The following is a 14,512-nucleotide window of genomic DNA, read 5'->3' on the forward strand; positions in this document are numbered from 1 at the left end:
TTTATTGATAGCATTCGTTTGCTCTTTGTGAAGACTTTGTAGTGAAAACCTTTTAATCATGTTAATTGTGCAATAATATTACATATATTGTACTTTGGATAATTATGCATGGTGTCACATTTTTGCAATGAATTCTATCGATTTGGGGTTAATTTTTAACTGTACTAGTGTCAATTTGGGGCACAATTTAGTCTTAATTGGAGGGAAACCGAAAGATCTTGAAAGGTCTCAAGCTCGCAATTCAGTCTTTGGCGTTTAGGTTGGAATATATTTAATACACTGAAGCTAAAGTTGGTTTCAACACATACATGCACATCCATGGCTTCAAGTAGAACTTGAGAAATTAATGAAGCCGAGTTCCAATGCCAGCATACCTGTGGCTTGAATTTGTCATTACTGTGTGTTCTGTGGTCTAAGATTTTGAGGTTGAGTGGACTTGACAAGAGGAGCCAACTTCATTTTCCAAGTTCAAACACAGCAACCGGTCCGTCTGCACAAATGTTCTTCCCACTCTGAGAACAGACGATTCCACAATACATTTAAAACTCCCGTGCCGAATTGAGTCGTCGGCTGGCCGGCCTTTTGAACCCCAACGGCTGCGGGTTCGACTGTCCTGGTCCGAGTCAGGTTTCACTTTTTATTTTCCTAAAGAATCTCAATAAACCTTAAAGAGGCCATCTAAAGAAACTCTTTAAAAACACGAGACAAATCTTTATATATATATATGGCTCGTACATGTAGACATTCTACGGAATTCTCTCCTAGATTTCTTTAGAATTATGAAATTAGTATGAAAATGGTTTCTCTTCCATACTTTTTTTAAGGTAAGGGAAGCCTTCTCCCTTTGTATTTTTTCAAATTGTTGTTTCTATAAGGTGACAAATAAACTGCTCCAATTTTCTAAAAGGTTTGGAACTTGCATACATCGCTCAATATTTTGTAAGAAGTAACTGAAAGCTGAAATATTTTACAAAATAACACTTTGAAAAAGTCGAATCATAATTACTGTTTTCAACCCCCAAAATTAAGGGTGGATGGAAACACCTTTTTTATTCTACTTTATATTTGTTTTATGAATGAAAGCTCAGTCATCTGAATAATACTGAATGGCTCATTGGCGCTCATTTTTCGACCTATATGTATGGCAGCCACCTAAAATATTTTTACAACGGCTTCAAAGCGCGTGTGGGCCAGACGCGTGCCATGTCTAGAAGTCATGCCGACAGAGGGCGCTATTCGTCACCAATTCCCGCGAAACCCGAAAGCGCAATTCAAGGAGCACCGAGTCAGTTTCATCCGAAAGGTAAAGGTATTTTTTTATGGAATTTCTCCCAATGTTGACGTTTTCCATTGGCGTCTGAAAGAATTGCCATCTTATGCACAAAGTACATGTGGTTTTTAAAAGCAGAAACCAGCGATTCGCACTGAAATTGTAACTGAAAACTACGTTGTCATGGTTGTGATGAGACCAAGTTTGTCATGTTGAGTATAGACGCGAGTCGTCCTTGGCCTGCTGATTATGTTGAGCTGTGATTTTGGATTTTTGGTACATGTACATCGAGACCTCCATCACGTAATAACATAATAATGAAGCTTGAGTAAGATATTCAGTTGGACAGCCCTGTCAACATGGTCAAGTGTCATGGCATCATCAGTGATTAAAATTATAACATTGTCAAAACCTGTTGACCAGGCATGTTGACATGCATGATTGAGTGGTGCGCATATTTATATGTATAGAATTAGGGCTCGGTCCTTTTTAGGGCTTAAAGTTAATGCCTGACTCTAGTTACGGCACTTTGGAATGGTTGCTGTCTATATTAATTGCACCAATCTGCACCACTGCTGGCATGGTTGGAAACAGGAGCCAGACCTAACATGCCTGATATTATTATTAATAAGAATGTTATTGGGATGTGATCCTGGCTACATGGTGTTTTAATGGCTTCTGGCTAGCGCCCCCTGAACAGAGATGCTGACAAATGGGAAAAGCCACCAACATTATACTAGGTTGGATAGAGCACTGGTATGGTGTTCCAGAGGTCGCAGGTTCAAATCCCGCTCCAGGCAACTTCTTTGTTCATCTTTATAATCATTTATAAGCACCTAGTCAGTTTCCCTATACAGTTCCTTTCATAATAAAACAATATGAACATGAACAAATGGATCTCAGACTTTATCCAGAGAAATCCTTCAAGAAAACAGGATTTGAATTTGATTGAAAAAATGACTGGAAAAGAACGAGAATGGAAATGAAATTCCACAACTGTATCAAGTCTTGAACCCAGATCCATACTTTTCAATCAGTGCACGTACTAAGCTTTTGAAGCAACACTATCATTACTATGGTCATGATGGCTTTGTGGAATCTGGTCAGTCGTACAGATCCCAATGCTTCTTGTACAGTGCCATAGCCAGTGTATTCGTGTTAGTGTTACCGTATCTGTCGTGGCTATGTGAAGTTATACAGAGCTTAATAACTCTGTGTGTGGATATTTGCTCACGAGTACAGTCAATACTCTGCTACAGTGTTAGTCAGTCTTATGTAATGAACGTTTCGTGCCGTTAATTGATCACTTTCCTTTCTAATTCATTGCTGTGGAAGATTGCTTCGTCACAGAGAAGCAACGTTAAATTTTGAAGTGCAAGATTTCCTACAGAATTGGCCTATAGCTCAGCACAATCAACCAGTCAAGCAGATCGACTGATCATACTCAACACTAAATTATTATAAATTGACATAAAGTCAATTTATGATCAGATTAGCAGGATGCAGTCGATGGATGTCCTTGGAGCTAGAGACGGTTACCTCAGTGATGAGGAATTTCCCCCGTTGGCCGAGTTACCCCCGCTGTCACCCACCAGGAATGACATAGACCTCTTTGCGGAGAACACAAACAATGCCTCAGACAACAGAGGTGGTGAGTTGAGATCTTTACAAGTTAAAGGTCATTAGAAAGAGAGACAGAGACTGTACGAGGCTAAAGATCAAAAAGCATGGGTGTCTTGACAAGGTCAGGGGTCATGAAGTGACCCTACAAATGTAAAGGTCAAAAGAGAGGCTTGCTGTACGAGGCGAAATATCATGAGAGTAAGTAACTTCAAGGTTAAAGGTCACAAGAGCAAGTAACTCCGTGAAAAAAGAGATGTCTGAGTGTTATGGTTACGGCCTGAAATGACACATGGACCTATGTAAGTCACTGGAAAGTGGCTGTAGCTTATTCCCATAGGTGTGTGTGTTACAGTCAGCTGTAGCCCAGTGTTTTGGACATGGTTAAATTTCAAGGGCATGCCAGAGCTAGTACATTGTGGAAAAATGAAACTCAATTCCTTGTGAACGTGATGGTTTGCCCTAAGGTGCATAGGGACCTCATATCTATTAATTGTTATTGAAATTAGTTGCATAATTGTAAATCCTACAATGAATTAAAAGTTAAATGAGGAAACACTTGCAATTTCTTTCTTGAACGTCAGATGAGGACAAGGAGAACGAAGGAGATAAACAACGTCCCCGTAGGCTCGTCAACAGGAAGCCCCAGCCCAAACTGGACGCCGTACGGTGAGGATAATTAGCTCTGTTAAACCAACACGTTGCAGTCCAAATGTTTGCCCCGATGCACATCCATATATATCCGAACCCTGGCTGTTTTTAGTTAACTGAGGCATCCGGACCACAGTTTCAATGGGTTGAAGGCACAAGCAAGTCTAGTCTAGTCTAGTAGCTGTATGTCTTGTGTTCTATTGACATTTTCCCGATAAATTCCTCATTGTTTCCACAATTTCCAAGAATCTGACTATTGCGTGAACTGGAATTGATGCCAAACACGTCCGGAGGTGGGCGAGGCTCATATTTTTGTGCCCAGTTTTGCAGAGAACAGAACACACTGAACACCCAACTTTGATATTTGCTTATCTTGTATTAAATAACCAGGGCTGACTTTGATGGCAAAGAACTAGATTATAAACTTGGACTGATTTTGCCCAAATCTTTCTTGAACTTCAGACTGTGTTCGGACAGAGGCCTTCCCATGCTGAGCAAGCACTTTGAGCAGGTTAAGTTCAAGGGCAAAGGTCATGAGGTGGGTGACCTGAACCGCCTGATGTCCACTATGGAGCATTGGGCACACCGGCTCTTCCCCAAGATGCCATTTGACGAGGTCATCGACAGGATTGAGAAGTTGGGGAAGAAGAGAGCTGTCCAAGTAAGTCTTTTGTACCGCTCTACTCTAACCGAATCGAACAGGGCTCTGTTTCAGGCTTGGGGTCATCTCTTCCCAACCAAGATACCTAGGTACAGCAACTGCGGCTTGCAGTCATGAAGCATAGCTGGAGGTCCGAACCACAATTTGACCCTCAGCTCAGCTGGTGGCATCCAAGGCTTGAGAGCCTTCCTCAATATTCAAGGATAGTAATGCCGGAATATGCCATGAAAAGACCTTCAGTTTATCCAAAAATGGAAAGAAATCAATCCCGAGATATATAATCTGGAAATTTCCAGGAAATAACAGAACAAAGATGTGTGTCATCTGTCTGTGGCGTTTGGTTTGTCTCACTGTTAAAACACATAACCCCCGCCAATGACAGAAAGTACCATAATAGCGGTCCGTCACTCAAAAATTCAGTACATGCATAACTGTGCAGTGTGTGCGTGAACCATGTGTTTTGTCTGTGTGTACATTACATGCACTGCACGGCATTTCATTGTCACCATACTTGTTGGCATGGGGCCAAACTTGTGGTGGTGCTCCCTTGCCAGCCTTTCTTTTTCTTTTCTCAAACCAAACAAGGCCCCCAAAACAGCTCAACGTTCATCTCGTTAGAGTTTTTGTTCTTTCTTTTTTTATTGAAGACGTGCATCAAGAAGATCCGTCTCGACATGCCGCTGATGGATGAGGACTTTGTGGAGCCAGAAGGAGGTACAGGTAGGACTTTATTTCATCGGAGAGTATGGGTGATTGCTGAGATGCTGTTGGATGACCGTCTCTCCATGAAATGAAACGATTTCTTTAAGATACTTCAAAGTATCACGTGCATATGCAAAACTAAACATCCTAGTTTGGCAGTCCACCCGCTACTCGAATTGGGTCTTTTGTAACAGTTTAGAAGTCTGGTAACTTTACTCCTCGCTTAAGTTTTCCCTCGATATCGTGATCTGCTTTTTCTTGGTAGATGCTGCTGGTACTGATGTTGCAAACGACCGTGTTGGTGATGAAGACGAGATGGACACATTCAGCCAGTTTGCCGGCCAGTTGTCACAACCTGTCGGTACTCCGACAAACGCCAATGTAAGTTACCCTCATAGTGCCAAGCTAATTCATCACTTCTGTTGTTTTAAAAGGGAAGAGAATCTTTGTTCCCACCAAGCATTCTTCTGACTCTAACTCTCAAACAAGCATAAGTTGCTAAAAATCTAGATTTTGAAGGTAAAATTAGGACACGGACTAATGCAACTTGCCACGATTATTCACACCTTACTTGTAGTGGTTTGAAGTTCTTAAATTGTGTTAGAATTGTGTTAGCGGAAGCTCATGGTTTACATGGCTAAAGCAACGTGTCAGCCATCAATCAGGAAACCTTGATCATTGGCCGTTCCTTAAGCCTAGTCCATCATCAGTGATTGCGCTCCTAGCTGGTTTTAAGAAGACTAGCTTACAGCTGTCCACTCACACTTTGATTTTACTTTTCACTTCATAAAATGAACTGCATCTTTAAATCCAAGCATGTTATTACCTGTTCAATTACTCAGGTTTTGCTATCAGAAGAGCAGCGGGAGAGAATGGAACAGAACAAACGTCGGGCCATGGAGCGACGGAAGTCAAAGGGTCAAGCCACTCCGGCCAGCGACGATTTGGGCATCACGACCGATGAACTCCAAGACCTGGAGAGGTACCACGCCAACGATGAGGACATGGAGAACGAACTGTGGAACGACATCGCCATGTTTGAAGCTTCCCAGCGCAACATTTGGAAGGTCTTGCCCAGGAAAACGAACGGACATCCCCAGAAGGAGACTGATTCAACGCAGATGCCTGCCAGAAAGCAAATGGGGACTGGCGGGAGAGAAGACATTAAGGGAATTTCAAAAGACATCATCGTCATCGATGATGAGGTTTCAGAGGATGAGACAGACCAGATGCAAGGAGTCAAGGAAACGAGAGCCTTGGAAACCATCGACATCAATGAGGCAGGAGGTCCAGGTGATGGAATGATGACAGATTCAAGGCAGAATGTTATCGACCTGGATGCTGATGCTTCAGATAAAGAAGGAAGAACATCAGCGGGAGAAAAGAGAGATGAAGTCGCAGAGACAATTGATGGAGACTGGGAAGATAAAGGGAAAGGAAGTCAAGATGAAATGAAGGACGATGGAGAGGGGAACAGAAGCTCAGATTTGGTTCTGAAGTGGGACTCAGAGTCAGCTGACGAGAGCACGACTGTTCTTGAGCCGAGCGATGAAGCCGGGGCTAAAGTAACAGAGACGACAAATGACACAGAGTTTGGCGAGACCCTTGTCCACCGAGCTCCTGCTGAAGATGGCCAAGACGTTGCAGAGTTGCCCTCCAGCAAAGGTCAGGATGCAGGAGCATCTCGGGATTCTCCAGAAGACAAAATCAGCCAACATGGCGCCGGCGAGACAGTCTCAGGATCCAGATCAGACGGAGAGGGAGGCAAACCTGTCAGCGCTGATGTGGCAACTGTTGAGAATGGAACTGACAGGGAAGGGGAGGAGGTTGGTTCCACTGAACAAGACACAGTGGAAGACATGGAAACTGAGTGATTCCCTTTGTCGAAAGAAAATTTACTCCCAACTTCCCTTGACATATAAGGAATCTTCTTGCTTACCTCCAAGTCTTCCACTATGCGGGAAACCAAAAGTTCATTTTTCTAATTTAACTTTGAAGGATACTAAGTCTCATTTAAAGGATCCATGAAACAATTTTTTTCTTAGGTGTACAAAAACTGTTTGAAATCTGTCTGAAAAGTACACTTGTTTAAACATTGAAAATGAGGGCGCTGTTGCTGGGATGTACATCAGGTAAGAGAATGTTCCGTTGATGTACATTCCTGTCAAAGTTGACCAAAACGTTCTTTGAAAATATTTCAGAAAAATAATTGATCACTGGCGTAGTGGCGTATACTTTGCCAGATAAAATACATGTATAACATATTCCAGACAAAGTTTTTTTGCACACAAATCAGTGCAGTGCCCAGAAGGACATCGCAGTTTTGCTCATGAATGTGCAAATTTTTATTAGCAGAGAACCCCCAAAAGTTTCCAATTACACACTGAAATCCAAATAACAACTCGGAACTGAGACACAAAGGTGAAAGTTTCAGGGTTGTAACATTATTATGATTACATTGTATCTTTAAAGCCACAGTGGGCACAAAAATAAAGGCACAAAAATAAAGGCACAAAATCTTCCAGAATTTTTGAACTGATTTTCAAGGATCTTGGATAAGTTTTGTGAAGTCTGTATAGTTCATCGTGATACTGAAAAGAAAGATGAAAATTACATCCTGCTCCCTTCTCATATTCTGAAAATGTATCCTTTGTAGTATTTCATACTGAATAAAAATGTGAAAGCTTTTCATTAAAGCTTTTGATAATTGTAAACGGTCATTTTATGTGTGTTTATACTTTGAGCTGAAGATATGTTCAAATCGCCTTCATACATACTAATGCAAGTAGCTTTTGACAGGAATGGCTTTGACTTTCAGCTTCTGCATTGCCTTGTTTTGAACAATACGAGGGCATCAGACCGTGACACACGGGAATTCAATTTGCTACCAATTGATCACTTCTATTGCCATTGTTTGGCTGCCTGATAATGGTCTGGCGCCCCTGGTTGATTCGTCAATAAATTATTTATTTAGTTGTCTAATGACAGTGCTCAGAAAATAACTCGTGATTACAAAGTAAAGTTAGTTGAAATGGAGTGGGTGGTATAAAAGTAGGTGAGCTCTATAGAGGGCGCTATCATTAGCAAGAAAAGTTTTTATGAGGGCGCAATCAGATTTTGGTGCATTTAGACTGGCTCAACAGAGGGCGTCCTATAAACGATCACCAATTAACTCTCAAATTTGTGTAGATAGAGGGCGCTTTTGTCAAAAAGTTGCTTTATCACTTCAGTAGAGGGCGCCCTTTGTTAAATCAATAGAGGGCGCTCTTTATTTTCGCCGGAGCGGGTGCTTTTTTACTTCACTAGAGGGCGCTCTTCATAGAATCAATAGAGGGCGTTTTTTTATTGGCGAAATTGTGCGCGGGTTGTTTGACGTGCCAGTGACTCAGTGAGAGAAAATGTACCGTTTTTATCAGCAAAGTGAAGGAGTTGTATAGAGAGTTGAAGAAGATATTAACCTTTGGGCCGAGAGTTGGTGTTGGTAAGTTTAAGCTGTAAGTAAGGACAGTATCTGCCAGTGGGAACCACATTATTAATTTTTATTACTTGTTGAATTGGCGGACACGATCTGCTTTTGTGTTTGGGATACATGCCGTGAAGGCCTAGCCTACACGTCGCGTTACTTGGTCATATTCATAAGCTTTATCGCTAATGATGTAGCCTAATGCATGAGAGATTTTGCAAAATGGCAGAAAGGCTCGTATGAAGGAAAACATTACGCAGCCAGTGACTCTGAGGTTATTGCAAATAGAGATTCTTTGATCAGTGATTCAGCATGTTCAGGGGCCAACGTTGTATATATTCAGATGTGTGATGGCCGATTATTTGATGCCCAGAGTCTAGGTTAGTAGATCTCCATGATATAGTGAGCCACAAAATAATTCCTTATACCACCAGTACGATTTGCTTTTACATACATGTACATGATGTATGTGTGGAGAGTCCCTTAGATAAGTTCCATAGAAAATAAGGTTGAGAATAGTTTCAAGGAAAGCTACAATGTTACCACTAACGGCCCCTAAAATTTAGTTCTGTGCCTTCTACCCTCTGGATGTCTTGATGCATTCATGCCAGAAATGGTTTCTGCAACATACACATACAAGGATACAGAAATTTCAAAGCAACTTTGGAACACTGTCACCCCATAACTTCTGCGGCAGGTGCCATTTTCTGCCCTAGATCAAGCATAACATTTGCACACCCCTTGCACAACGAAGCATAAAGTATGTTTATCATGCCTCAAGCAGAAGCACCCCCTCATTGGTTTGAAAGAGCAGTGTTTTTTCGGGAGTATTTATTTTGTTCGTAGTGATGCGACTGCAACATTTGTGTTTCTTAGTCATGCAAGAACCAACGATGCACAGTGCGTACCAAAGGAGCCTTTGTTGCTAAGGAAATACTGCCCTCTCTTGGTCCAGCTCGAGGCTCATTACAGCAAGGACATGCAACAGCCATCATGGAGTGCCTGACCCATGGCAGAATATGGCAGCTATCATGGAAGCTTCAAGCAAACATTTCTCCATCTTATGAAAATTTTAAGACTGGAGGCAGGAAGGAACAGAAAACAATTTTTCAAGGGGCTGGTACATGTAACACTGTCAATATATGCCTTGTTGACCTTTTCAGGGGACCTTAATAGACTATAGGGAAGATTTTCCATGCACAATTTATTTCTTTAAGAGTAGTAAAACTACCGAAGCCTGCCTCTCAGTCCCAGCCAGACTACCACTAATCAACAATCCCCCACTACATTGTACTTTTGTTCAATCATGGAGTAGGTTTTCATCTAGGATTGCAATACTATCTACTCACAATATCTCTCTTGCCAACCAAGGTTAAACTACTCTCCCAAGGAAATGCTTGAAACTGACACCCCTCGAAGGCTTGGTGCCGTCTGAGGCCAAATTTCCACTGTACCAAGTCCTTTGTAAAATACCGTTGAGACTTTCTCACCAGTGTAAGAAAGTATATAAAACTTGGGCAGGGGGTTGTAAATTTTGAACAAGGAAAATGACCTTCCCAATGTCCCTTCCCATTGGACAGCTGGCTACATTAGACACTGTCACCATACAAACACTGAAATTTCTAGTCCAGAATCCAGCAAAGGGAGAAGAAAATCTTGGATAAAGTAAATCCTTGAAGCCATGTTCAAGTGCCACTAACATTTTCTTAGTTTATCAAAAAAAGGGTTCAGCCCACAGAGCCTGAAATGAAATGAAATTTACAGCGGCACAGCAAAGATTGATTACGTTTTTTTTCCTTTTTAACTTGGACCGTTTCAATACTAACAAAATCCATTATTTTGTTTTATTTTGTTGCATTGAGGTATGCTGAGGCTTAGTATACATTACATGTACATGTGTGGCACATGCAGCTCTTTTTCCAGAATTCGTTTAAAGTACAAAAGATGGGACACTGGTTTACTGTGCAGACTCGAGATTTGAGAAGTGTCTTAAAAAACTTTGACTTGTCATAGCTTGTTCTGTTCTGTTTGAATTTAGCCATGCAGCAACTTCCAGACTTCACACCAGTCCAGGTGGGCATGCCATCCAGCCAACGTCTACTGGCGCGCCATATATAACCAGCCCACCAACCAGCCTTTCATATCATGAGCCAATCAGTGTTACCAACCAATCACCTAGTCATCTTGTGAACCAGTCATGCCAGACAAGCAGGAAGTAGCCAGGAAAGTTTGTGCCAATAACGCAGTGGATAAACACAGGCAGGTTGCATACCATAACCTCTGTGTTCTTTTGGGTACTCTACTTTTCAAAATTTCAGTTTTATAAAACATATCATCTTGAGGCTCAGCAAGGCGTCCCCTAAATCCACAGGTCAGTTTTTGGACTGCTATGAAGAATGTGCAAGTTTACCATTACTTGCACTGCCTCCTCTACATAAAAAATCCATAGGCCAATACGTTATGCGAAATGTCAAGTAGAGGTCATGAATTTAATCGGAGCTGGAGCATACTACAACATCCCAAAACTTTCAAAGGGATGTGCTCATTTTGAGTGACCTTAGGATTTTTTATTTGCCTTTTTAATAAACCAAACACATGAAACTACCGTTTGTCATCCACTAAATTGTACAAGGTTTAAATTAAAGTTCCCCAACCACACTCTTCAATTTAAAGAATGTTTCAAATTTTGGAATTGTCGCATTTTTTAATCTTTTTTACATGCAGAAATGAAGAGGTGACATGTGACAGAGGCATCTTTGCAAGTTTGGTTAGCTGTCAGAGGTCACATGATAAGGTAAAAAATGATGCTCTTACATTCATCACCAACACCTGACACACATCTTCACTTTTGTGCTAGTTCGTTAAAACCGTGATTAGAGCAGTTTTGGACTTTTGGTTTCACGAAGAAGCACAAATGTGTGTTTTGTTAAAATAGCATAGAAAAAAAAGCTTTAAATGTCTAAAATGATTTTATTTTACCCGTAAATGGGTGACTAAACTAAAAAAAAAAGCTCTTAAAACTCATAACTGTGTAAATTAAGGAGAACGTCGGTTTCTGAATCCGGTAAATCACAGAGCACGTGACGCAAGACATTTGTGCCTCTTCGTGAAAACGAAAATATCACATTTCTATAAAATACGCATTGAAACATATGCACATCTATAGATTTGTGTTACTTCGTGGTGTTGGTGACGAATTGTTCTAGCTGCCCAGAGTCTGAATAGTTTCGCCCTTTCTTTTAAAGCTTCAACCACACGTTTCTGCACTGTTAAAGTTACTCCACTGTGTACAAATTTGCCTGTAAGCACGATGCTATGAAATCACAATTTCAGATTTGTAATCACAATTCTTCCTGTTTTATTCTTGTGGGTGTAAATTCAGAGTACAAATAATTGTAAGTGGTGCACTTCCTGCATTTAAGAGGTCACTGACAAACTTTCGAGGGAAAAACTTCCAGACTCAATTTAACTGCAAGTTTCAGTTGGCAAAATTTACCTCTGCAAATAAATTTGTGGGGTGTAAAACTCCTTCGTTTTAGTTTCAGAACAAATATAAAAATTTGGCCTCACAGCTTGAGGAAAAAATTGTCCAACAAATGCTACAAATGCACTAAAGACACGTTTGAAATTCAGTGTCTGTTTGAATTGTAAAAGGTTACAAAGTCACAAAGAACTCTTAACAAGTGAAATTTTGTAAGCAGGAAGGTGGAAAGAGTTTCATATGAAGACACCACTTGATACCTCTTGCACAAAACCCATTGAGACTAGTCTGCAAAATTCTAAGAGTTTTCTACGTAAATGACAAAGTATTTTCCATCCTAAATTGAACATTTTCTTTGCGTGTTTTTGCTTTGTAATGGCTAATAAGTTACAGTAGGGAATAATTACTGTCGTCTGCATACATATATAACTCTTTCCAGGAAGGCAGCTTTTGTTTGAAGAGACGTCAGAGATTCAGGATCTTGTTAAAAGAAGTTTCTAAACCTCTAGTACCAACATGCTTTCCACAAACATACTGGTTTTTATCACATTTCAAATGTTAATCTGCAAAGTATATGCGTCGAGAATGGCGAGAGAGTCAGTCTGCATTTTTAGAGTTCGTTCTGGAGTTCCACTAGTTAAAATGTTTTCAATTTCCACATTCAGACTTTGAAATTGCAGAGTCCAAATTTAGATTTTTTGGAGAGCCACCGAGTGTAAATTAGCTTGTAGCAGCTTTCACTTGGAGATTGCAATTGAATCATGAAGTGTTCATGTTTAACATTTCCTCATTTGTTCCTTCTGGTAGTGTGTGCCGCTGGCAGGTCAGACCAAGTCATCCATGTCTGGTTGTTACAAGACTGAACCCAAGATGTCCCCAGCAGCCTTGGATTCCTTAGATGTTAGTTGGTTGACCATGTGACGCAAGATGTCTCAAGACAGCTCCATATGTCAGTTTGTCCCTCTCGCAGCTTCAAGACTCAAGACTAGAGGAAGGGCGCAAAGCTTGATGACTTTCTTCTGTTGTTGGCTAAAAAAAAGAGGGGAAAATTGTATCTTAGGAATTTCAAGTTCAGCATCAGTATTCTGAAACACTTGGTGTATTTATTTGCAAGTTGAATTTGGGGAAAGGCGATCTCTCTCTACAAGTACAACATTATGATTTTCTTTGCAATCAGAGATACAGACATTGTTCGGGTAACATTTAAAAAGTTGTTGTAGTTTTGTAATAAAATTTCGAAAGGCTGGCATTTGGCCACACATTTTGCAATAAAACAGGGAAAGTGGATTTGTTTGATATCACATCTCTTCCTTTCAATGTGGAATGTCTTTTATGGCCATTTATTTTGATATAAAAATAATGAACTTTAACAGAATTTATTTTGAAGCTAACTAAATACATGTAGCTACCAACTATTTAATGAATGAAAAAAGTCTTTGAAGGGAAATTAAAATCAAGGGAAATGATACCAAAATGTAAGCGTGGGCTGCATATATTCATGTAGACAGTGTGCACAGTGCCACATGAGCATTTGAACCAAGACTGGGAATAGAAATTCCTTCATGCGGAGTTGTGTTACACCAGTCGACTGATTTGCCATACACGCTGATGTTTTCAAATACGGCCGTATACGATGTTCAGTTGGGAAAGAGTTCCATATTCGGACATCACTTCACACCCTGTGCGCAAATCCTACAAAACTAGTCTAAAAAAATTCAAGTATTTTTTTATGTTCGTGTAACTAGTTCAATATTTTCACCGCTGAATTCGACTTTAGGAAATGTTAACACAGTCTAATGGCTAAAAAGCCTCTGCAAGGAAGAATGAGTGATGTCCGTGCATGTATATTGAATCTTACGCTAAAATGCCTTAAGTTTCTTACCTTCTTGTGCCGAGGGGTAGCTGGATAAAAACATGGCGACAGAACCATGAAGGACTAAATATCAGCACCAATGATGTCATTAAGGGTGGCCGACTACAAGGTGTGAAATGCCCGAAGGAAATAGCCAGAGCGTCTATGCCAGATGCCTCTCGCCTGAAGACCCAACTACAAATGACAATAATTAAGATGGATAAGCTATGACATAAAGCAAACCACGTGTGGGCAGGGAGCCAATAGGAATAGAAGGGGAGGTGTGGCGAGAAGGGAATTTGGGGGAGCAGGAAACGTTCCATAGACTAGACTGCACGGGGAATACAAGTCGGAGTTAGAGGCGAATACAAGGCGTTTGAAATCTGGTCCCTCATTGCATACACGTTAAGAAAACGGTACTTTGGCTGATAAAGAGACCAATTCTTTTGTTGGATTCTTTTGTTCAGTCTCCCCTTAACAATAAAAAGATTCGAGGCTTGGGAGAGGATTAGACGCCGCTATCTTTCGTTACGCTTGAGTGAACAACAATGGGGAGAATTGAAGCAGAAAATCTCGAAAAACTCACCTTGACAAGCATTTTAGGCAACAAAATGATACTTTTTGCAGAGGAAATTGCATAACAAATCTAACTGTAGTTTCAAAATTCCAAAATTCGCCCGGATAAAAAAGTTGGCTTTTCGGGACTGGCTGGTTCAACGCTAAAACTTTCTCCCACCTGCCGTTGGTGGCGCTATAACATTGAAAGTCCGCGGTATACAGTTCCACACTGTGAAGCTATGTAACGTACATGT

General features: G+C 40.8%; 1 protein-coding gene and 2 long non-coding RNA genes across 10 annotated transcripts; 2 read left to right on the forward strand and 1 right to left on the reverse strand.

The window, feature by feature from the left end:
- Positions 1-1,216: 1,216 nt before the first annotated feature.
- LOC110984168 (uncharacterized) lies at positions 1,217-7,618 on the forward strand. 4 transcript variants are annotated; one of them, XM_022244047.2, is made up of 7 exons: positions 1,217-1,303; positions 2,762-2,921; positions 3,475-3,559; positions 4,004-4,202; positions 4,850-4,916; positions 5,170-5,285; positions 5,747-7,618. In XM_022244047.2, the coding sequence occupies exons 1-7, from the start codon at positions 1,217-1,219 to the stop codon at positions 6,776-6,778; spliced, it is 1,746 nt and encodes a 581-aa protein (XP_022099739.2). In that variant the 3' UTR covers positions 6,779-7,618. The 4 variants fall into 4 exon arrangements, with proteins under 4 accessions (XP_022099739.2, XP_022099737.2, XP_022099742.2 ...); XM_022244045.2 differs by having other exon boundaries at positions 1,218-1,303; positions 4,850-4,922; XM_022244050.2 differs by having other exon boundaries at positions 1,244-1,303; positions 2,770-2,921; positions 4,850-4,922.
- A 610-nt stretch (positions 7,619-8,228) lies between these two features.
- On the forward strand, positions 8,229-13,135 carry LOC110984154 (uncharacterized). 5 transcript variants are annotated; one of them, XR_015425371.1, is made up of 5 exons: positions 8,231-8,398; positions 9,244-9,487; positions 10,406-10,626; positions 11,092-11,161; positions 12,656-13,135. It is a non-coding gene; the product is annotated as an uncharacterized LOC110984154 (long non-coding RNA). The 5 variants fall into 5 exon arrangements; XR_015425370.1 differs by having other exon boundaries at positions 8,231-8,385; XR_002598833.2 differs by lacking the exon at positions 9,244-9,487 and having other exon boundaries at positions 8,229-8,385; positions 10,406-10,661.
- LOC110984155 (uncharacterized) lies at positions 12,739-14,385 on the reverse strand. The gene is made up of 3 exons (XR_002598834.2): positions 14,287-14,385; positions 13,731-13,895; positions 12,739-12,877 (listed from the first exon to the last, which is right to left on the reverse strand). It is a non-coding gene; the product is annotated as an uncharacterized LOC110984155 (long non-coding RNA).
- Between the last annotated feature and the right edge of the window lie 127 nt (positions 14,386-14,512).

Source organism: Acanthaster planci, linkage group LG05 (genome assembly GCF_054643075.1).
Source record: "Acanthaster planci isolate LZ-2023a linkage group LG05, COTS_SCS, whole genome shotgun sequence".
Lineage (NCBI taxonomy): Eukaryota > Metazoa > Echinodermata > Asteroidea > Valvatida > Acanthasteridae > Acanthaster > Acanthaster planci.